The 22,289-nt window shown below is 43.7% G+C and overlaps 1 protein-coding gene and 1 pseudogene across 1 annotated transcript; one reads left to right on the forward strand and one right to left on the reverse strand.

Annotated features, from left to right (window-relative positions):
* Positions 1-10,770: 10,770 nt before the first annotated feature.
* LOC133931045 (adenylate isopentenyltransferase 8, chloroplastic-like) lies at positions 10,771-11,426 on the reverse strand (annotated as a pseudogene).
* A 2,252-nt stretch (positions 11,427-13,678) lies between these two features.
* On the forward strand, positions 13,679-15,270 carry LOC133887671 (pentatricopeptide repeat-containing protein At5g56310-like). Its single transcript, XM_062327634.1, has one exon. The coding sequence runs from the start codon at positions 13,747-13,749 to the stop codon at positions 15,250-15,252; it is 1,506 nt and encodes a 501-aa protein (XP_062183618.1). The 5' UTR covers positions 13,679-13,746; the 3' UTR covers positions 15,253-15,270.
* The last annotated feature ends 7,019 nt before the right edge of the window (positions 15,271-22,289 follow it).

The following is a 22,289-nucleotide window of genomic DNA, read 5'->3' on the forward strand; positions in this document are numbered from 1 at the left end:
CAATGTTCTATTTTTGAAACCATTGATACGCAAATAATGATGGTGATATGGAGTAAGGCAGCAAGAGAAAAAGGCTTCCTATGAAAGTGATATGGTACTTCTCTATAATTTTTCATTTAAAACATTTGTCCACGAACGAAAAGGAGTTTCAATTGCCGCGATGGCAAAAAAAAGGGTCATAAGAAGACAATTATATGACACCCCACAAATTCAGCTCAGTGGAGCACCATTGATTCCATATTTGGTTGGTTCGCTGAAAAATTAAGAAATATTAGGTTTACTATGAGCACATATGACATAAATTCATTCGGTAACATGATTACCTCACATAGCACCTAGCCTGTTATACTATCTATCTACAACTTTTCACCTTGGCTTTGTAAAAAGTGAAAAATATTATGTTGTCGACCTTAATTACTGGTTCGAGGTAACCTGGCAAAAATATCGATGTGTACCTCAGACTTTTGGTGGATTATCTTAAAGCACTTTGGTCTGAAGGCGTTAAGGTTTGGGATCGGTATAAGTGAGAACACTTCACCCTACATGCCATGTTATTCATCACCATCAATGATCTGTCAGCACTTCGTAATTTGTCAAGGCACAGTAAAAGAAAGGTGAAGTTTGTTCCCAATGCTCATATAACATTGAGAGTATGTGATTGAATGAGTCAAAAAAAACAGTGTACATTCGACATCGACGTTTCCTTCCTAGGAACCACCCGTATCGAAAAATAAAGTCTCAGTTTAACGGCACAAGGGAGAAAGCGTCACCTCCAAGGTATTTCAGCGGGCAAGATGTTTATGATAAGGTTAAGAATATCAATATTGTCCTTGACAAGCGAAAACGATCCTCCACGAGTGATGAAAATGAAATATGGAACAAGAAATCAATTCTCTGGGAGTTTGACTACTGAAAATACTTAAACATTCGTCACTCTATTGACCTCATGCACATAGAGAAGAATATCTGCGACAGTCACCTCGGTACAATGCTCAACAGGAAGTGGAAAACAAAGTATCATGAAAACGCACAAACTGATCTTGAAAAAATAGGCGTAAGGTTGGAGCTTCATGCCAAGGATACGGATAAAGGAAATTTTCTACCCTCATCTTGCATCACCCTATCCAAGAAAGAGAAAAAAGAATTTTGTGAGTTCTTGCACGGTGTGAAAGTTTCCTTCAGTTACTCGTCCAACATTAGAATACTTGTTTCGGTGGAAGAGCTGAAAATGGTGACAGCATGAAGATTCATGATTGTCATGTGATGTTAACACAGATGATTGTGGTTAGAATTAGAAACATGTCCATCTCACAACTCATCTTGTGAAGGAGATTTATTTTCTTGGCCCCGTATTCCTACATCAGATGTATCTATATGAGAGATTCATTGGCATTCTCAAGTCATACATAAGGAATCGAGCTTTGCATGAGGGTTGCATTGCGCAAGATTACTCTATAGATGAGGTAGTAGAGTAGTGTATTAATTACACGAACCCAGATAACCCAATTGGTATGTCTCATTCTCGCCATGAGGATAGGCTCACAGGTCAAGACATTCTGGGGAAACATGGAATTACTCCAGAGCCAGACATATGACCAAACTCATTTCCTCATGTTACAACAAATGAGCAAAGTGTTCCCATATATCGACGAGCACAAGCAATTGCTTCTTCAAGAGAATGCAGGGCGAAACAAAGCTTGTCTTGCGAAGGAACATATGCAAATGTTCAACACTTGGTTTCAAGATCAAATCAATCAATCGAGTACTCCTACAAGTGATTTGATCAGGAACTAGCAGCGAGCCCTATATACAAAATTACAACATATCAAGGGTATGATATAAATGGTTACACATTTTACACGGTTGCCCAAGATCAGAAAAGCACATACCAGAACAACGGTGTCCGTATAGATGCTTATGATAATAACATGCATATGAGCACATACTACGGTCAGATAGAGGAGATTTGGGAACTGAATTACTTGGGATTCAAGGTGCCCCTGCTTTGGTGCCATTGGATACACGAGACAAAGGGCATTATGAAATACAAGTACGATTCACTAGCGTTAATCTCAAACTTGTTGGATTTAAGTATGAACCTTTCGTACTCACTAAATAAGTTGCCCAGGTGTTTTATGTGACTGACACGATAAATAAAAAACTTCATGTGTTTGTCACCGGGAAAAGATGGATCATTGGAGTTGAAAACATGGTTGATGAGGATGAGTACAATCAATTTGATGAAATCTTTCTTTTGCTACTACAATCATACCACATGTTGCACAGAACGAGAAGACTTCATACCTACATTCTGACCATAACAAATGGATCCATGTCAAAAAAGTACGGAAACAATGAGTACATGCTAAATAATACGTGCATCAATGTAACATCAAATTTGTAATATTTTTAATACCCAATTAAGTCTGAATTTCATGTGGATTGACACCCTAAGTTTGAATCTATGAATTTTTATTAATTTAGATGAATTTTTATGAATTTAGAGTATTTTAATAGGATTTTATGAATTTTTCAAGAAGTTTGCAAAATTTTGATGAATTTTTATTAATTAAATAGTGCACAATCGTAATTTTGCAATTGTAAATAAATTCATAAAGGAAATAATTAAACCAGCAGGAAAAAAATAAATTCCATTCTTAAAAATATACCAAAATCCCACTAAAAGTCATTAGTGATGAGTCATCTCTATGATCCGTCACTAATGACATCATGTTAGTGACGGGTCATAAATATAACCTATCACTACTGACTTTTAGACCACATGTCCAGACCACATGTCTCAACTACATGACCAAACCACACGTCCAGACCACATGTCCCGACCACGCATCCAGACTAGTCATTAGTGCTGGTTGATACCAATCACTAGTGACGGGTCATCTCTATAACCTGTCACTAATGACTTCATCATCCAGTGAGTTCATTTTTTTAATCATCGGATTATCCGGCATTCATATCTCAATGTTCTTCCCAAAATGGTGTAGCGTTCATCTCTTGCCATCACCGGATCATCCAGTGCTCATATCTTCAAATCGGCTCTTTTTCACATCCTCCTGGACTTCAGTCAGACGTTCTATCCGACGTTCTTTCTTGTCATTAGCGGATTATCCGGCATTCGAAAATTTTGTTAGGCCCACCTATCATATCTGGATTCTGAGTCGTGATCTCATTAGTGACGGGTGATAGACTAATCTATGACGTGTGTATTGTTTTCCCCGTCACTAATGTAAAGGTTATTAGTGACGGGTTGAAGCTACAACCTATCACTAATGATTTATGTATATATAACGGGCCCGGAAACCCTAGCCCCCGATTTTGCCTAAGTCCCGATGCCTTCTTCCTCGACACCCCTAGCCCTCCTCCTCGATGCCGCACCCGCTGCCCCCTCCATCTCGCCGCCCCTGCCTCCTCCTCCTTGACACCTCCACGCCGAGGCCCATGCACCCTCGTCACCGAGGCTGCCCCTCCTTCTCCCAGCCGTCCTCAAGGACGTCTTCATCTCCCTGTCTCCATCCCCCTCCTCGACGTTGTCTTCCCCTGCGTCCTCATCCCTAACTACCCTGACACCGAGGAGCCCATGCCACCGTCGCCAAGGACCACTACCCCGACGCTGAGGAGCTCGTTGCCTCCTCCACGATGAGCACCCCCGACACCGAGGAACCCGCTCCACCGTGCTATACACCGCCATCGTCCTCATCCATTAAGGTAGGCCTCCCGCTATCCCCTCCTCACCGACATCAATTGCCCCTCCTTGCCAATGCTCGGCTGCTCTACTATCTAGGTAACCATGTCGTGTTGTCATGCTGCACAGTGTTATTGCCTAGGATGTGCTTAGCTCGATGATGATTGTTAAATTTTGAGATTAGGCATCTCTTACAGTACTCTAGTTTATATCCTTTGCATGGTGTCATGTTGCTCTAGTTGGATTATTGTTGTTGCTTGCACCTGTTAATTGGTTTGGTGATATCTCTATTATGCTATTAGCCTGAGAAACTCTTGTTTGGTTAATTGTTCAGAGAGCCATTTAAGTGCAGTTCGGCATGAGCTTTACATTTTCCTGAATGCTAGTTGGTTTCATGTTGTACTGGCAGTTTGTTCTCTGAAAAATGGTGGTTACATTTTGTAAAGCAGCATGTATTTTCCAAAATTAGTAACAAGTTGTATTGTTGTCTTGCCCAATTGGTGAATAATTTTTAGACAGTTAGGGAGTAGGGACATTATAAGCCCTAGGACCAACTGAATTGATAATCAGAGAGCAATAGTTATGCTCAATCTCACTGTTCAAATGTTGTTATACATTTGTAGCTCAATTATTCATGATATACTTCTGTTCAATACCTGTAAGATCATGTTTATAGACTACTTGTGTATTTGTCCTATTGTTATTGTTCAAATATTATTTTTATTTATTAGCATATTTGTTCAGTTCTTTCTTTACACATGATATTCAATGCTTATCTGTGCAAAATGTTATTAAATCATTGTAAGGTCTTGCTTGTCTACTACATTATCCATTTTTGCTTTAATGATTATATTTAGGAAAATAAAACTAATTATGTAAGAAAATCTTAAAAGTGAATTTAGTTTGCGTCACCTACGTCTCCCATTTGGGAGTGTTTGATTATAAATATGACTTGACAACTCGTCTTATTTATAAGAAGATGCTCCTGAATTGTCCATGTACTTTGGATAGTCCGAGGATATGTGGTTCGAGTAGTAAATTTTTGTGCTCTTGTATGGTTGTAGAGAGAATTTTGGTGGCATCTCTCTGTTGTTCTTCTAGATCAAGCTGCTGAGTATTGGAAACAAGCTATAGCGCTTACTCCAGGAAATTATATTGAAGCACAGAACTGGTTGAAGATTATGAAGCGCTTTGAATTTGAATAAGACCACTCTCCATTTTCTTCCACTCGGCACCGTCGGATCACTAAGGCCGACTTTCGTCTCTGCTCGACGGGTGAGTCTTGCAGTCAAGCTCCCTTTTGCCTTTGCACTCGAATTCCTATTTTGTTTGAAGTATATTACTATAGAAAAAAGATACACACCCTCTAGGCTCGTTGTCGAGACATGCATTTGGAGAATAGCGGGGAGGTGTTGCTGAAACTTTCTCTAGAACCGTATAAGAGCATGGAAACCTACTGGGCCACATATTCTCGAATGGGATTATGATCTATCTTTGCCTATTAGAAATTAGCTAGGATCCTTCGCTTTAGATAAGAAATACATCATATTTTCATAAATTTATATAAAAGTGAATATAGTTACTAATACAATTGTATCTGCATATTCATATCTATTAGATGTCTGCCAACGAGTCTTCATCGGGATCCTATGACGAAGGAAAAGCTCGTAGTCAAACATCTGCGCAATCAGGTCTCAGTGGAGCAACAATACAAAGACCAAGGGCACAAGCAAAGTGGCCAACGGATAAGATTATTGTCACAAAAATCGATGATGACGGTGTGCCTATGGAGAAGAAGACCCTGCAAAGGTTGAGGAAGCTCGCAGACCTTAATGCTCGGGAGAGGGTGCCATTGACCCTTTCGAAGTTTGGTGACCTCACTATGGCTCAAAAGAACGCCTTGTTCAATGATAGCATCAATACATTTCTGGAGTTCTCGAAGAACATGAAGGCTAAGGGTTGAATGGCTGCTATAAAAATGATCGTCAAACTTTGGAGAAGCAACAAGAGCAAGCTTGTGAACGAGTATATGACAAAAGGGTTAGAGCCCTTCAGCAAGTACCCATATATGAAAAGGGAGAATTTGGAAGCTTTTGTGGGGTTAAAGAGCTCAAAGGCGTTCCAAATGAAGAGTCTAGCAAAGAAGTAGCTTTGGGCAAAGAACAAGTAGAACCACAACGTGAGCATAAGCGAGTAAGTGGGAAAAAGGGAGAAATGGCAGGCGGAGGATGAAAAGTTAGTAAAGGAAGGCCGTAAGAATCCTTGGTTGTAATTCTCGAGATGATCACAATCGTATTTGCGAGCGAGGGGTGAGCTGTCAGATAGTGGAGAAATCACCTTTAAATCTAGCGAAACCGAGGTAGTCGTTGTAAAGGTGAAAGAAATCGCATCCCAATCCATCGAAGGATCATTCACTGGGGCCGGGGAACATGATGAGCTATCCACTAAACTGGGAAACCCTGAGCACCCAGATCGCGTGCGAGGCGTGTCTAGTTCCTAGGGCCGGAGGTTAGGCTTCCCCGAACACGTCGGGATGTACAAGAAGGGGAATAGGTTGGGTCCAATTGATATGCAAGCATTGACCCAGTCAATCACGGAGAGCGTTTATTAAGACCTCCTGCAAAGATTTACGTCATAGGGAATCGTAATTCCTAGTGCACAAGTGGGTGATAGCCCCATTGCTGGACGTAGGAGTAGTCATGCCTCTAGTGAGGCCGAACAACCTGTCTTCTCTCCATCCATGGAGCTGATTACTATAGACCTTCTCGATGAGTCCACGCTATGCTCGTTGGTCATAAGACCTAGTGGCTACCAAATTGAGGTTGCAAAGGGCCAGGTGCATTCAGAAGTCTAGGTGTTACATACGGTCCTAATACGTCTTGGTTATGCTGTGGTATTTGTGGATTTTGTACATGCCAATGCTGTGGACACAGATTTACCCGTACCCTTCAATGATGAGATCTGAAAACTAGATCAAGCTCATTTTCAGAGGATCCAATGGAATAGGGGGACATCTTGGTGCACAACAAACCATCTAGGAGCGATTCGCCTGGACGTTCAAGTGCACTGAGTTCCCTACCCCAACCTCAAACTCGAGATGAGCCAGCTGCATCACCTTTGCCCATTTTGCCATCTCTAGCTAGGAAACTTGAGGGCAACCCAGAGAGGAAGAAGTCCAAGCCAAGGTCCAAAATCAACTGTCAAAGAAGTCAAGGTCCTCTAGTAAGGACTCAAGCGTCGGGAAGCGCGAGATAGGAGCATCTTGAACTAAGGATAACCCAAAATTCTAGCTTGGGAAGTCCTTGCTGATGGCAGATCCACTACGGAGGGCAAGACAACTTTGTGTTGAGTTGCATAGTTACTATCTGCAAGGTTGTAAAGTGAAGAAGGGTTCCATTGTTGTCCAGTACCAAAATCGTCACTTCTTGAATGGGGATAGCTACTTCTCGTGGGCTTCAATGACTTATATGAACTCTTCAACCTCGATGGCCTGGACGCGGGGTTACTACAATGCTTTACATTGTAAGCCCTTTCAAACTAGAAGTTTATTAATTATTAACTCTAATTCTCCAATCTAACTCACTTCTTATCTGTAGACATTTGGTGTAAGAAACGAGGGAGAAGGTGACATTCGGATTCCTTGACCTCAAATTATGATGATTTCTGTGATGGAACAAGATAGAGAATCCATTGTGGGATATGTGGCTAGGGCAATGAGCCACTTTTCAAAGAAAGACTACCTGATGGACACCCACAAAACGGGTGACCATTGGATCTTACTGGTCATTGCCCACAAGTAGAACTTGGTATGGTACCTCGATTCAGCGAGACCAGTAGTAGGACGTAACGGCAAACAGGGAGTATGTGACTATACTTTGGTCAAACATATCCTTGACGAGTAAGTTCTTCATGACTTAGGCTACATATTGAACTTTTCAAACGTTTTTCAATTGTTGACTAATGGTTCTTTGCATGTAGGGCTTTTGACACGTATATGCGCTATAATCCAAAGTATGATCCAAATGAGCCACACACACACTGACACATAAGACCGCCTTCACGGTAAGTGCTAATAGACATATTTGCAAACACTCTACTATGACATCTTTTTCTTTCGAACTGATGGTTTCTTTTCTGTCCAGTGCCACCAACAACTACCAGGCAATGCCTATGGCTTGAACGTTGCATGCCACATGCTGCTAGCCATGACAGCAAAGGATATGAAATCCCCAAATGTAAGATAATTGTGTATAGTATTTTCATAACTGCTTTCATCCATTTAATATCTGACAATAAAATGATTTGGCTCAAGCTAATTCTGTACTTTTTCCATTACTATTTTTATTTAGTAGGAATTCAGGATACCAGACTACAACATCGAGGAGTTTGCACAACGCTCATACTCACGACGTCGCTAAGAATAGGCAAGGGGGAGGTCATAGCTATCGGAGAACTGCCAGTGGTCAATGCCTCACGGGCGCATTTGGACATTTCTGGGGAAGCTGGATCTGCAGCTAGTTTCTCCCCCACCTTGCTCGGAGGCTTGAAGAGTGGCAGCCTGGGCGCCCCAGGCTAGTTCGGTGCGAGGCTGGTCGCTCCTAGGGATGAAAACGGAACGGGAAAATCCCGTCCCGTTCCGGTGCCGTATCCCGTTTTTTCCCGATCGTTTTCGTATTTTCGGATCTTATTCGAAAACGGGACGGAAACGGTATAGGTCTGACGAAAACGGTACCGAAAATGGTTTGAGCTATTTTCGTCCGTTTTGTTATTTTCCCGTTTTTATGCGGGATATTCCCGTTTTCCTCCCCTTTTTCCTTCGCGGGATAAGGGCTGAATACATCAATCCTAGCCCACTAAGGCCCATGTGCTGATGGCCTGTTAGCTAGGAAGAAGCAAGGCAAGATATTCTTATTTACCTATTGTTTTATTTAACCTTCTCTGTTTCACAGTATATATCTGGTAACCTTTTGCTAACAGATCAATTAGGTAAAGTAACTAGGAAATGATTAATAATTAGGTCATGTTTACCCTTATTAATAGATACTTTAATGGTTAACCACTCATTCTCTCTCACACAGCCTTGGAAGCATGGCCCGTGGTTGGAAAAAATGCAATGGCTACACTTTATTTCGTAGTGGACTTGCATTGCAAAAGGATAATCCCCAAGAAAATGTACATGTACTAAAACAGATGGAGTGTTATCATCACATTGTTTTCTGACTTAAGGTCTTAAGGACTCAGCTATGTTATTCAGATTCAGGCATTGCAAGCTGAAGCACACAGGCCTAACAATCCTCTTTTCTTTTATTAAGAGAAAATGATATCTTATTCATTATGCTAATATCATATCTGTGCCTACCTGTATATGATCCCATTGGCAGAAACTCTTATGAATCCAGTGTGCTTACTGGCTTCTGCAAGACTGCAAACCTTGCTCTTTGCGTTGGTGGTGTTGATTTTTCTTTTTAATTAGTTCAGTTGAATTAATCTAAATATCAAGAGAAGGATATGATGAATGATGCTGATGAGTGATGAGCTGTCGGCTACGTGGAAAAATATTTATCTATGTGTTTTGCACTTTTGCTATCCTATATTTCTATTAGGCTATTATTGTGACTATGTTGTATCGGTGTGTAAATTTATCTATTTGCGACTCATATATCATTATGTGAACGAACACGGTTGAATGTGGTGTACTAGTGTGACAATATTCAAACATCTAGTGTATAAAAATTGATCGGTTATGTCCGGTTTGAATTATCGGTTCCCGACCGATACCGACGTGTTTCCGTTCGGATTAATTCGTTTTCGACATCCCGACATTCCCGAGTTCGTACCCGTTTCCGACTTTCCCGTTTTCGATTCTGTTTTCGAGATAAAATGTGAAAGTGAAAACGGTTAGAGAGTTTTCCCGACCGTTCCCGTCCATTTTCAACCATAGTCGCTCCTCTACTGGCCGTCACTTCTTGCAGAACCCTTGCCCCAGGGTCAAGAGTCAACTCCGAGCAGGCTGGTCGTCGTCGCGACCAGGTTGGTTGTCGGTTAGGCAAGTACTAGGCAAGGTAGAGATTGGTTGGGCACTAGGATGGATGTCTCGGCAAGCTCTCTCCCTGAGACAACCTCGAAGACCTCCATGACTTCATCGACTATCGGGCATAGAATATCGACCTCAGGAAAACTCTGTAACGATGCAAACCATAAAATCCTAACCGAGGAGAAGGCTTGGAGGCATGAATTTTGGGAAGGCCTCAGCCGTGCTCTCTCCACTGGGGGAAGATCACACAGTGGAGGAGCGCCGGCCGGAGGACTGTCTTTTCTCGGGGTAGCCAACATAAGGTTCCGGATCCGCAAGTCGACAGCCTCGTCAGTAAGCTCTGAATAAAAGGGGGAGAAGTTAAAGGTTGCACACCTAACAAAAAACACCAGGGGAACGGCTGTGGTGTTACCTAGGGAACTCTCCCGGGTGACATCGTCAGGCCCGACGTACTAGAATGCCGGATGTGCTCTCCTTCGCAAGGGGCACAACAGGCACTTGATGAAATCACGAACAACGTCCGACCCCATCAACCGGGCTTCTATGAGCTGGCCAATCCATTTGGCGAGGGTTAGCAGCTCCGAGGTTGTTGTAGGGGAGCTTCCCCAGTTGTCGATGACCTACACCAGCGCACCCGGCACGCTCTGTTATTGGAATCTCATCTTTTAACTATCTAAATGTACCTTCATGCCATCTAATGCATGTAAGGATATTATGGCTCAAGTACGACATACATAAATCAACACAAAAGAAAATTCGGAACATACTCACCATAATAAATATAGCAACTAGGATTAATACATTGCCTAATTCATATTTCATGAACAATTTAAACTTTACATATGAGAAACCAGTTTAGCTACGATTAAAAACTATTTATAGCGATTAATCCAAGGCCACTCAGATCGCGTTTCCATGCCACAACTTTGGCGGTATGGTATGTTCCGCTAAGACATGCCTGCAGGGTCTCTGCGGCATCAAAAGAACTAAAGGGCCACTTCCAAACATAAACCATATGGCAAATCTTTGCACTCTATATTTTTGCAAGGGCTTGTGTATTGGTCTTAATCTCAGCTATAGCATCGTAACGACTCTTACGTCCCATTAAAAACTTGCCTAACTCAGATACGCCGATTGCCTTTGCTAGACCAGTGTTCCCAACATAATTATTATGTGCACCAAAGTATTCCTTGACCTCTTCGACCAAGCCAATTTCAATCATATGATCCACACGATGATTGAGATATTCATTGAGAATCACCTCATTAGCATGGATCCAAATGGGGCAACATTAAAGATGTAGGTACAGGCAATAATCGGCTAGCACAAAGGGATTAACAAGGGAGGAATCAAAATGGTCAACAAGGAGTCCATGTATCAGTGAGTTTGATCCACCTACCACAATAGGCATGCGACCACACCTTACAATGCAATTTGTGGTCATGGTTGCAAGAGATCGAAAAAGGGATATAGGAAAATCATCAACAATGGAATGAACAACCCCAAGAAGGTGATGAGGAATACCACATTGAGAAAACAGACTCGCCTTATTGGTGGCGATATCAAGGCCAACATAAGCTTGCATCTTATCAACATTTAACACCTCGCTGCCAATAACCTTAGCCGTAGTAGCTTCATCTTTCCCATGCCTGTGGCACCCATGATCACTACCAACCTATTCACCAACATTTGGGGAAAGTGATGAATGGGAAATCGGTGGAGAATGAATTAGAGACAAAAGTATACTTTAATACATGCCATAAGTATGAGGAAGGAAAAAGTGCATCTAGAGTTCTGGTATACTAGGTCTACATTTGGGCTTATCACTTGCAGGCCCACTTATCCATGTACGATTATATAATACACTAACAAACATGGTATTTGTAGATGTGGTCCATTTCGAGCCTTTTAGGTTAGACATTTGTTTCCTAAAGAGGTAAATATATTTGTAAATTTTTTAATGATATGGTAGAATTTTCAATGCATTTATTACCTTCATGCATTATGTTATACGCCTTACTAATGAGATTAAGTCATATATCATGAATAGGGTTCACATTATCCTTAGCAAACTTGATCATGCCTGCTTTATAGCAACTACAAAGGATTGACACGCAAATAAGAGCATCCATAAAATTATTATTTGGTAATTAACATAGGAACCAAATCACAACAATTTTATGTTCCCATATTTAAATAAGGCAAATTTATTTAGAATCCATATATAAACAATGTTACACAAAGACAAGGAACAAATGTAAATAATCTCTAATATATTTTATGAAGTACATTGACTTTAACATGATCCAACATATCTAGAATTTTGAGAAAAATAAGAATGTGTTCCTTACATTTAATAGAAAATTGAATCATACTTTTAGCATTGAGATTGATACTCTAATTTAATAACAATATTCAAATTTTGTGTTAAAAAATGTACATTTTTAAGTATTGCACTTTAAATCATTCAATTCTATTCTAGAACATTGAAAACAAGGTCAACAACAATCCAACCAATAGCACTTGATCTCTTTGTTTAGAATAGTTTGATCATAGTTTAGCCGCTAATATAGATTAGATTTGATTGAAGAATATATCTGATCTAAAGGTTGGTACTTTATCAATTACATCACCTGCAGCGAAGCGTGGCAATTGGTGCTAGTAGTGATAGGGGGGTAGCTGCACGGGTGCTCGGACGGTGTTAATCCAACATATCAAACACCACACCAATATTACATCCCTTCTTGCAAACAAAGGAGAATTTCATTTGCAAGTATTACATCCCTTCTTGCAACAAGGAGAATTTCATTTGCAACTTCTCCTGAATCACTGCCGCGATATTGCCTTTTTGTACAAATAATGATAGGCCCAACAAGTGACCAAGAGTGAATGTTCAGCCACCATAACAATAGGAAGGAGTGGCAAGATGAGGTATCGGAGGACAATGCACCATTTTCTACTAAGTACCACCATGAATGGACTACAAGGCAATGACTGCCGTATCGAGTAGGAGAGAAGGCCCAACCAGTGGCGTGTGGATGAGAAACGTGTGATCGGGGCAAGGTCCCATATGTGAGTAGGAGAGAACCTGGTAGTCATCTTTCAGACTTGGCAACTTATAAATCATTGTATCTGAAAAAAAAAATCACAATATACTAAGATTGGTGGCTAGTACTCTAATAGTGATAGGGGTAGCCGCACGGGTGCTCGGACGGTGAATCGCCGGTGCGGCCTGTTAATGCAACATATTAAATACTACACCAATATTACACCCCTTCTTACAAACAAAGGAGAATTTCATTTGCAAGTATTACATTCCTTCTTGCAACAAAGGAGAATTTCATTTGCAACTTCTCCCGAATCACTACTGTGACATTACCTTTTTGTAAACAAGTGACCAAGAGGGAATGTTCAGCAACCATAACAATAGGAAGGAGCAGCAAGGTGAGGTAGCAGATGATAATGCATCACTTTCTACCAAGTACCACCACAGATGACTGACTACAAGGTAATGACGGCCATATCGAGTAGGAGAGAGTGCACAACCAGTGGTGTGTGGATGAGAACGTGTGATCGGAGCAAGGTCCCATATGTGAGTAGGAGAGAAACTCGTAGTCATCTTTAAGACTTTGCAACCAGTAAATCATAGTATCATACCTTGGAAAATTCACAATATACTAACCTAACCAGCAGTAGTATGATATGGGTACCCATGCCTTCGGGCTAGCCTAGTTGGCAAAGCAAATTTGCGAGGTCATGCTGCTGGCACGTGTGGTCAAACGGGGAAAGGAATTTGCATCAATCATATAGGCCAGAGAGATCCAAAAGAAAGTTCGGCCTAGCATTGCATCTGCCCAGCCCAACACTAATCTCAGGCCCATTTGGGTTTCCTGGGCTCAAATTCAACCCCACAACGCACGTAAAATTCCCGAAATCCCGCGCCACGAACGCACAAACTCCAGCAATCCGCCGGCCGCCGGCCGCCAAGGCGGCGCAAGCTCACCCCCGCATGCCGCCGCTGCAGCCTTTGCCCCCGGCGCTCCACCGCGCGCTCTCCCTCCTCCCGCGCCTCAACTCCCCGCGCCACCTCCTGCAGGCCCACGCCTTCCTCCTCCCCCACGGGGGCCATCGACACCCGCGCCTCCTCTCCGCGCTCCTCCTCGCCTCCCTCCGCCTCGCGCCCCGCCCACACGCCCACGCCGTCGCGCTCCTCCGCCGCCTCCACCCCTCCGTCACCCTCAGGGCCGTCGCGCGCCTCCCGCACCTCCGCAGCAGCCTCGGCCCGCAGCTCCACTCCCTGCTCCTCCGCGCTGGCCTCGCAGCCTCCGACGCCCACGTCTCCGCCAGCCTCGTCCAGGTGTACTGCGCGTGCGGCCGCGTCGCCGCCGCGCGCAGCGTGTTCGACGAGATGGTCGACAGGGACGTTGTGGCATGGAACGTTATGATGGCCGGGTACGTGAAGGCTGGGGACCTGGTCCGCGCGCGTGAGCTGTTCGATGCTATGCCGGAAAGGAACGTGGTGTCGTGGACGACGGTGATCGGGGCGTACGCGCAGATGAGGCGGCCGGAAGAGGCGATCGAGGTGTTCCGGAGGATGCAGATGGAGGAGGGGATCGAGCCTGATGGGGTGGCGCTGCTGTCTGTTCTGTCGGCATGCGGGGATCTGGGCGCCGTCGATTTAGGGGAGTGGGTGCACAGGTTCGTGGTGAGGCGGCGTTTATGCCAGGAGATACCACTGATGAATGCAATTATTGACTTGTATGTTAAATGCGGGTGCATTGAGAAGGCATTGGAGGTGTTTGATGGCATGAAGCAGAAGAGCGTTGTGACCTGGACGACGGTGATAGCTGGATTCGCGTTGCATGGTCTTGGCTTGGAAGCTGTCGAGATGTTTCGCCGGATGGAAAGGGAGAATGTGGCACCAAATGACGTCACTTTTCTTGCAATCCTGTCAGCGTGTAGCCATGTCGGACTGACTGATTTGGGTCGCTGGTGTTTCAACATCATGGTGTCTCACTATGGGATTAAGCCACGAGTTGAGCATTATGGATGCATGGTTGATCTACTTGGTCGTGCTGGTTCTTTAACGGAGGCTCAAGATTTAGTTCAGCACATGCCATTCAAGGCAAATGCAGCAATATGGGGAGCTCTTCTTTCTGCTGCTCGGACCCATGCTGATGCTGGCCTTGGAGAACAAGCCTTGTTGCACTTAATTCAGCTTGAGCCTCACAACAGTGGGAACTATATTCTCCTATCGAATATTTATGCAGAACATGAGAGGTGGGATGATGTGAGCAAACTTCGAAAGGCAATGAAAGAACGGGGATTAAGGAATGTGCCAGGGGCAAGTTCTATCGAAGTTAATGGCATGGTTCATGAGTTCACTTCCAGAGATGGGTCCCATCCTTCCTTGCATAAGATATGTGAAGTATTATGTGAGATCAACACTAACATGAAATCTGTTGGTTTTGTCACTGTGCTCCCTGAAGTACTGTGTGATATTGAAGAAGGTTAAGGGTCTGTTTGTTTGGTATTTTGCCTTTAGCTTTTCTACTGCCAGAAGCTAGAAGTCCAAACAAACATGATTGCTGAAAAGTGGTTTCTGGAGAAGTTAGAAATTTGTTTCTTAGGAAGTGAATTAGAAGCTGAGAGTAGTTTTTCTGAGGAGTGGTATGCTAAGAAGTTAAAAATTTGTTATAAAAACTAACAGCTAAAATCTAAAAGCAGCTTTTCAGAAAAGCTAAAAACAAAAGCTCAAATAAACAAATCCTAAAATCACTCCGTAAGCATTATTCATATCTCAGGACTAATATGCACTTCATGGCATGGTTCATGAGTTATCAATGGTAATTTGAACTCCACTAGTTATGTCCATTGTTCTATGAATTACTTGTTTATGTTGAAGAGGGATCAAACATCAACAAGTGATATATATTTGTGTCACTGGATTTGCTAAGGCTCAGTAAAGTGTTTTGAGTTAGAGTAAGTGGTGGCTGCATACACAAGGTCAAAACTCAAAACCTGATGAACTGGTTTTTGCATGAGACATTTGATTTTCTTGATCCATATGGACCTTTGGGGGCTGTTTGGTTATGGGCCAAAGGGAGCCAAACCAAATTTTAGTCGTGCTCTGAAAATTTGGCCTCTGTTTGGTTTGAGATTAAAATTTGATCATGTCAAAAAAAGTTGGCCAACTAAAATTTTTCTATAGCGTTTTTGGGCAAATCTCGGGTGACCAAATCGTTCGTCAAAATTTTTGGTGGGTCAAATTTTGGCTTGACCTCAAACCAAATGCCATTTTGGCAACTAAAATTTGGTACTGTCCTAATTTGGTCTCTGGCCAAATTTTAGCTTGGCTTGCTGGGGCCAAAAACTAAACAGCCCCTTGGTTATAGATATGGAAACCATCTATAGGGGCTTGTGACTTGATATAAACTGACTATTGTCTCCCCAGGCTTCTTCTTTTGGACATATATAGAACAATATTTTGACTTGTATATAAACTATTCATTGATTTGGTATGGGAACAATCTGTAGGGGCTCTAGTTTAGTGATTTAAGTTTATTTCTAAGGATGACAGAAAAGGAGTCTAGAGACCACACGATGACCCTCATATATATACGAAGTCCGGGGACCCTGAGAGGGACAGATCGATTCAAGCCATTCAAGTCCATTAGGAGAGACACAAGCCATTCAAGCCTATAGAAGCCTCAGGCTCTCGAGCCTTATGTATGCCTAATCTGGACTAGATGAAGACTCAGCTAAGAGCAAGCATAAGAAGAACTTCAAAGGAGGTGGGTAAGAAAACTAAAACTGATAAAGTCTTGGCAGATCTTCCCGACAAGCGTTTCGAATCATCCCAGGGTAAGAGCTATCAGCCGGGCACTGGCGAACGCGCCGACAAGCCTTGGTGCGACTTTCACCTAACCGACGACCATGACCTCCTGTAATGCCGCATCTACCTGAAGCTGGTCAAGGCTGAGGTCGATAAGGCTAAGGGGAAGAAGACCCAGGTCGCGACCTAGAGCAGGGACTCCAGCTCCAATGACGACGACAACTTGGACTCGATGTCCTACCAAGAGGGGACAAGACCGTTGACCACATGCTCGGTGGCTTCGCGTCTTACAAGTCCAAGAGGCAGTACGAGACGGTCGCTCGAGAAGTGCTGGCAGCTGTCCCCAAGAGTCGCCCGACTGTCAAGTGGTCCATATCGAACTCTCTTTCAGCCAAGACGACTATCTAGAGAACCTCGTACGGCTAGATCGCTTCCTAATAGTGGTTGGGCCTACGATGGATAATTGTAAGGTTACCTGAGTGCTAATCGATGGAAGCAGTTCTCTGAAAATCCTCTTTGCAGGCGCACTTGATGCCATGTAGATTTGTCGATCTACTATCAAGTCAGTTACTTAAACCTTTCACAGTATAGCACCCGGATCTTTGGCCACGCCTATCGGTCAGATATCACTTTCTATTATCTTTGGGAAGTCTGATTACTTCCGGACAAAGAAGATTCTGTTCGATGTGATCGATTTTGAGACGGCATATAATGCCATCTTAGGACGACCAATCCTGGCCAAATTTATGGCCGTCGCACACTACGCTTACCAGTGCGTGAAGATTCTAGGACTCGAGGGAGTCATCACCGTCCGGGGCTACCCTAAGATAGGCCTCTGCTGCGACAAGCGGAGTCTCGACATGGCAGCTTAGCACCAACCTGACAAGGAGACCAAAAACTCGAGACATAAGGTGGCCGTGAAGTATCACGGTGAAGTCAAAACCATTCCTCTGGACCTAGCAGAGCCATCCAAGACTGTACGGATCGGCTCCAATCTGGACCCCAAATAGGAACTTGAGCCCATCGCCTTCCTCCGGGTGAACGTCGACGTGTTTGCATGGCAATCGTTCGATATGCCCGGTATCCCTAGGGAGGTGATCGAGCACAAGTTAGCTATGCGGCCTGACGCTAAGCTGGTTAAACAGAGCTTCGACGGTTCGCACCTGGTCGGAAGGAAGCAATTAAATAGGAAATTGAAAAGCTCTCAAAGCTAGGATTCATCAGAGGTGGATCTCCTCGAGTGGCTCACTAACCCCATCATGGTTAAGAAGTCAAACGGTAAGTGGCGTATATGCTTGGATTTCACTGACTTCAACAAAGCCTGCCCGAAAGATGCCTTTCCTTTATCTCGAATAGATCGGATAGACTTCTCTACTTTGGGGTGCGACTATCTAAGCCTTCTTAATGTCTGCTCCGGTTATCATCAGATCAGTATGCATCCCGAGGATGGGTAGAAAACCTCTTTCAAAGATGCCCTTTGGATTGAAGAACACTGGCGCTATATATCAACGCGGTATGCAGATAACCCTTCATGATCAAATTGGCTAAAACGTCGAAACCTATGTTGATGATCTTGTCGACAAGACTAGAAACAAGGAATATCTTATCTCTGACTTGCAAGAGACCTTTAACCATCTACGCAAGCACAGAGTTATGCTTAACCCAAAGAAGTGCACGTTTGTGGTCGATGCAGGGAAGTTACTCGGGTACCTGGTATCTTGCCCGGGAATCAAGGTTAACCCCAACAAGATCAAGACCATCAAAGAAATGCAACCCCCCAAGTCAGTACATGAGGTTCAAAAACTAAGCGGGTGCATGGTAGCTCTTAGTCGTTTCATATATTGAGTTGGAGAACGGGGGCTTCATTTCTTCAAACTGTTATGCCAACATGACAAGTTTGAATGGTCTGAAGAGGCTGATGAGGCATTTAAAAATCTCAAAAGGTATATTTCTTCCCCCACATGCTAGTCGCTCCCGACCCAAACGAAGAACTCTTACTATACATAGTGGCCGGACCGCATGCTGTAAGTGGAGTGCTGGTGGTGGAACGAGAAGTGCCCAACAAGCGAAAGAAAAGCCAACGACTGGTATACTACATCAGCGAGGTAGTCATGGTCCTAAGGAACGCTACCCGTAAGTACAGAAGCTGTTGTATATGATACTGATGATCTCTCACAAGCTAAAACACTATTTTCAAGCTCATAAGATCACCATACCATCAATATTCCCACTTGGAGAGATCCTCCACAACAGATTCGTCATTGGATGAATCACTAAGTGGGCCGGTGAGCTTGCAGAATTCGATGTTCGCTTCGTACCTCGCACCGCGATTAAGTCGCAAGTACTTGTCGACTTCATTGCCGAATGAAAATAACTCTATCAACCCCAGGACAACAACAACGATATGTCCGACGTATGGACTCTCTTCTTCGACGGGTCGCTTATGCTCCAAGACTCGGGGGCTGGGATTATACTCATTTCTCTTATAGGAGAAATTCCGTAATATGCTTTGCCGCTCGACTTTCCAGCCACAAATAACGTAGCCGGGTATGAGGATCTGCTTGCTGATCTTCGGGTAGTTTCTGCGCTTGGTATCCGCTGCCTTCTTGTGAAAGGGGATTCACAATTGGCAAGGAGTATCAAACCTCGGATAAGATCATAGCAGATTACCTCACAGAGGTGAGGAAGCTGGAAAAGAAATTCATTGGACTCGAGGTCAGATACATCCCGAGACTAGCCTCACGATCTCTAGGACAAACCGGGGTCTTAACCGAAAGACTATTGAAGTCGTCCGTGAAATCTGCAGATAACACGACCGAAGGAGTGATAGTCTACGAGACCTATAACCAATTCGGGGGCTTGTCATGACGCCCTAAAAGGAGTCACAGGGGAACTCATGACTCCGCTCGAGTACGAAAATGCATGGATAGATCCAATCCGTAAGTTTCTTTAAGATCGAGTTATGCTCGATGACGATACACTATCCAAACAAATTTCCATGTCGATCCAAGATGTACATCTTGGTGGACAGTGTCCTTTATAGAAGAGGTGCACACATAGTACTCATGAAGTGTATCTCTCATAAGCAGGGTAGAGAATTACTTGAGGAAATCTATGGAGGGGTGTGCGAAGCTCATGTTTCCTTTAGAACCCTGGTCAAAATGCATTCATACAAGGTTTTTATTGGCTTACGACTTTCCATGATGCGAGCGAGATGGTTAAAACATGCTCCAGTTGTCAATTCCATACCAGGCGTGCGCACCAACCCGCTCAAGCTTTACAGACGATCCCCTTAACGTGTCCATTCGCGACTTGGGGGTTGGATATTTTAGGGTACTTCCCGGTAGCGCCTGGGGGCTTCAAGTTGCTTTTCGTCGGAATCGATACCTTCACCAAGTGAATTAAAGCTGAGCCAATCGGCATGATCATCTCAGAAGCAGCCAAAAAGTTTATCATGAAAAACGTCATGACAAGATTCGACGTCCTGAGTAGGATCATCACCGACAATAGTATCCAGTTCTCAAGCGTGACCTTCATTGAGTATTGCAAGGAATTAGGTACTACGACCTGCTTCGCATCAGTAACTCATCCACAAACTCACAAAGCAATAGAGGAATGAAGACCCGTGTTTTCAACCGCTTATCTGCCTATTCTAAAGCCTAGGCGTTTGAACTGCCCAACGTACTCTGGGCACTCCGAACAATATCCAGTAGAGCGACGGGTGAAACAACTTTCTTCTTAGTTTACGAGGTTGAAGCAATGCTATCCTGTGAACTAAGATGAAATCTCCCCGCGTCGAGTTATATGCTAACAAGGATGAAATATCGAGAAGAGAGGACGATCTCAATAACATCGAGGAAAAAAGGACTCAAGTGCTGATACGATCGGTAAGACACCTGCAAGCTCTCTGGCGCTATTATGACCAGAATGTCCGAAAGAGAACCTTGTGACCCTAGGATCTGGTTCTATGATTCGTTCAGAGCCAGAAAAATAGCAATAAGCTATCCTCGAAGTGGGAAGGTCTTTATACGGTTGTTGAATCCAATCCAGAAAAATAGCAATAAGCTATCCTCGAAGTGGGAAGGTCTTTATACGGTTGTTGAATCCAATCGTCTTGTGTCATATAAGTTAACAATGGAAGATGGTCGAGTCTTTAATAACTCGTGGAATATCAACCAACTTTGTAAGTTCTATGTGTAAGTACTTAGTGTATATTTTGCAATAATAGTTGCCATATTGTTCGAGAGGTTGAATGAAACTTTTTTCACCTTGGTTATTCGACCTTGCAACTCAATGCATGGCAACAAGGTAAGCAGCTATTCGTGTATTTATACCTACGCGCGCGCTCGAGGTTTCGAAATTTTTTTCTATGACTAAAAGGGTAGTGTGATTTCTACATTGCTTTCTCTTAGACTGTCTATCCGGGAACACTTCCCAGATAGCCAGTCAGGGGTTTAATAGGTACTTGGTACTGAAAGCTAAAAATAGCATATCATGCATGTTTCAAGGGGAATTCTAACAAGAAGGAAATGTGTTCTAAGCTATAACTATGGGATTGTGAAAAGATTCCTTATCATGTCCTCGAACGCCTGAAGGCTATGGCGCCTTCCGTTCATGTTGGGCCTAAGGCTGACCATACTCCTAGAATAGTGGCTGATGTCTCCTGATCTAATCGAAGGAAGAAGCGACTAAAGCAAAACACGATAAGTTGTCCCATGTTTTCTGTATCCAACACTCATGGAGTCCTAGATAAATACACAGGCATTTCAGATGAAAGTAGAAAATGCATTAACGAAAGTTCGAGTTCTTTTTAGAAATGATTGACATGCTAAGGAGACTGTACACCCAAAAGAGGTCCAAAAGAGAAACCTTAAGTTCCAGCCCGACGCCGTGCAGGAAGAGGAAGAAAGAGAAGACTCTAATAGAAGAGTATGCACCTAAGGTTCCTCCCGCCGAAGCAGTTGATTTAGTAGTTGGCTGCTCCATCATTGCCATCGTTGTTGTTGTCACCGGAGGAAGAAGGTGAAGACAAGTCCTCGGCCACCTCCTTCTCCTCTTCCTGGGCCTCCTCTTGCCATATCTCTTCCTCCAGGAGATTCCAGTTCACCTCCTCTTGGCGCGCGAACTTAGCGACCGAAGCTTTTCCAGGCTGCTCGACCTCAGCGGTGGCAGGACCAACTGTTGCTCTACCTCTTCCATCTTCTCGTCGTCGGAGGAGATGGGAATGCCTTCGATGCAGGAGTTAGACATGGCTGGAGAGGGAGGTGGCACGGGAGAGGGAGACCTTGGCGATGAAGGCAGAGGCCCTAATGGAGATCCCGGACGCCTAACTCTAATATGTCAGGAGCTAGAGGATGATGAGGATGCCATGGCTAAGATTGAGAGCTAAAGCAAGCGACTTGGTTTGACAAGTGCTCGCCACCCTGGGTTTATAAAGGTCTCTAGGCCATGAGGCGGCCCTTTGTTAAGTGTCGTACGATGGGTTTGGCCACATAATGGTTCACGGTAAGCCAAGAGTCTACTAGAGGTCAAATCACATCTACTCAGAGAGCTCGCGTAGAAAAAAAGGTGCTTGATGAATTTTTGACTAGTGCGATAATGGTTCCGACTACAACTTGGGGCCACAATCGTCTGTGCCAACATCTCGTTGCACTTAATGCTCAAAATCTCTTTTGACGCATGAGGGAGCAGTTGAAACAGTATCCCAGGGAAGCCGA

This window comes from Phragmites australis, chromosome 1, assembly GCF_958298935.1.
Source record: "Phragmites australis chromosome 1, lpPhrAust1.1, whole genome shotgun sequence".
Lineage (NCBI taxonomy): Eukaryota > Viridiplantae > Streptophyta > Magnoliopsida > Poales > Poaceae > Phragmites > Phragmites australis.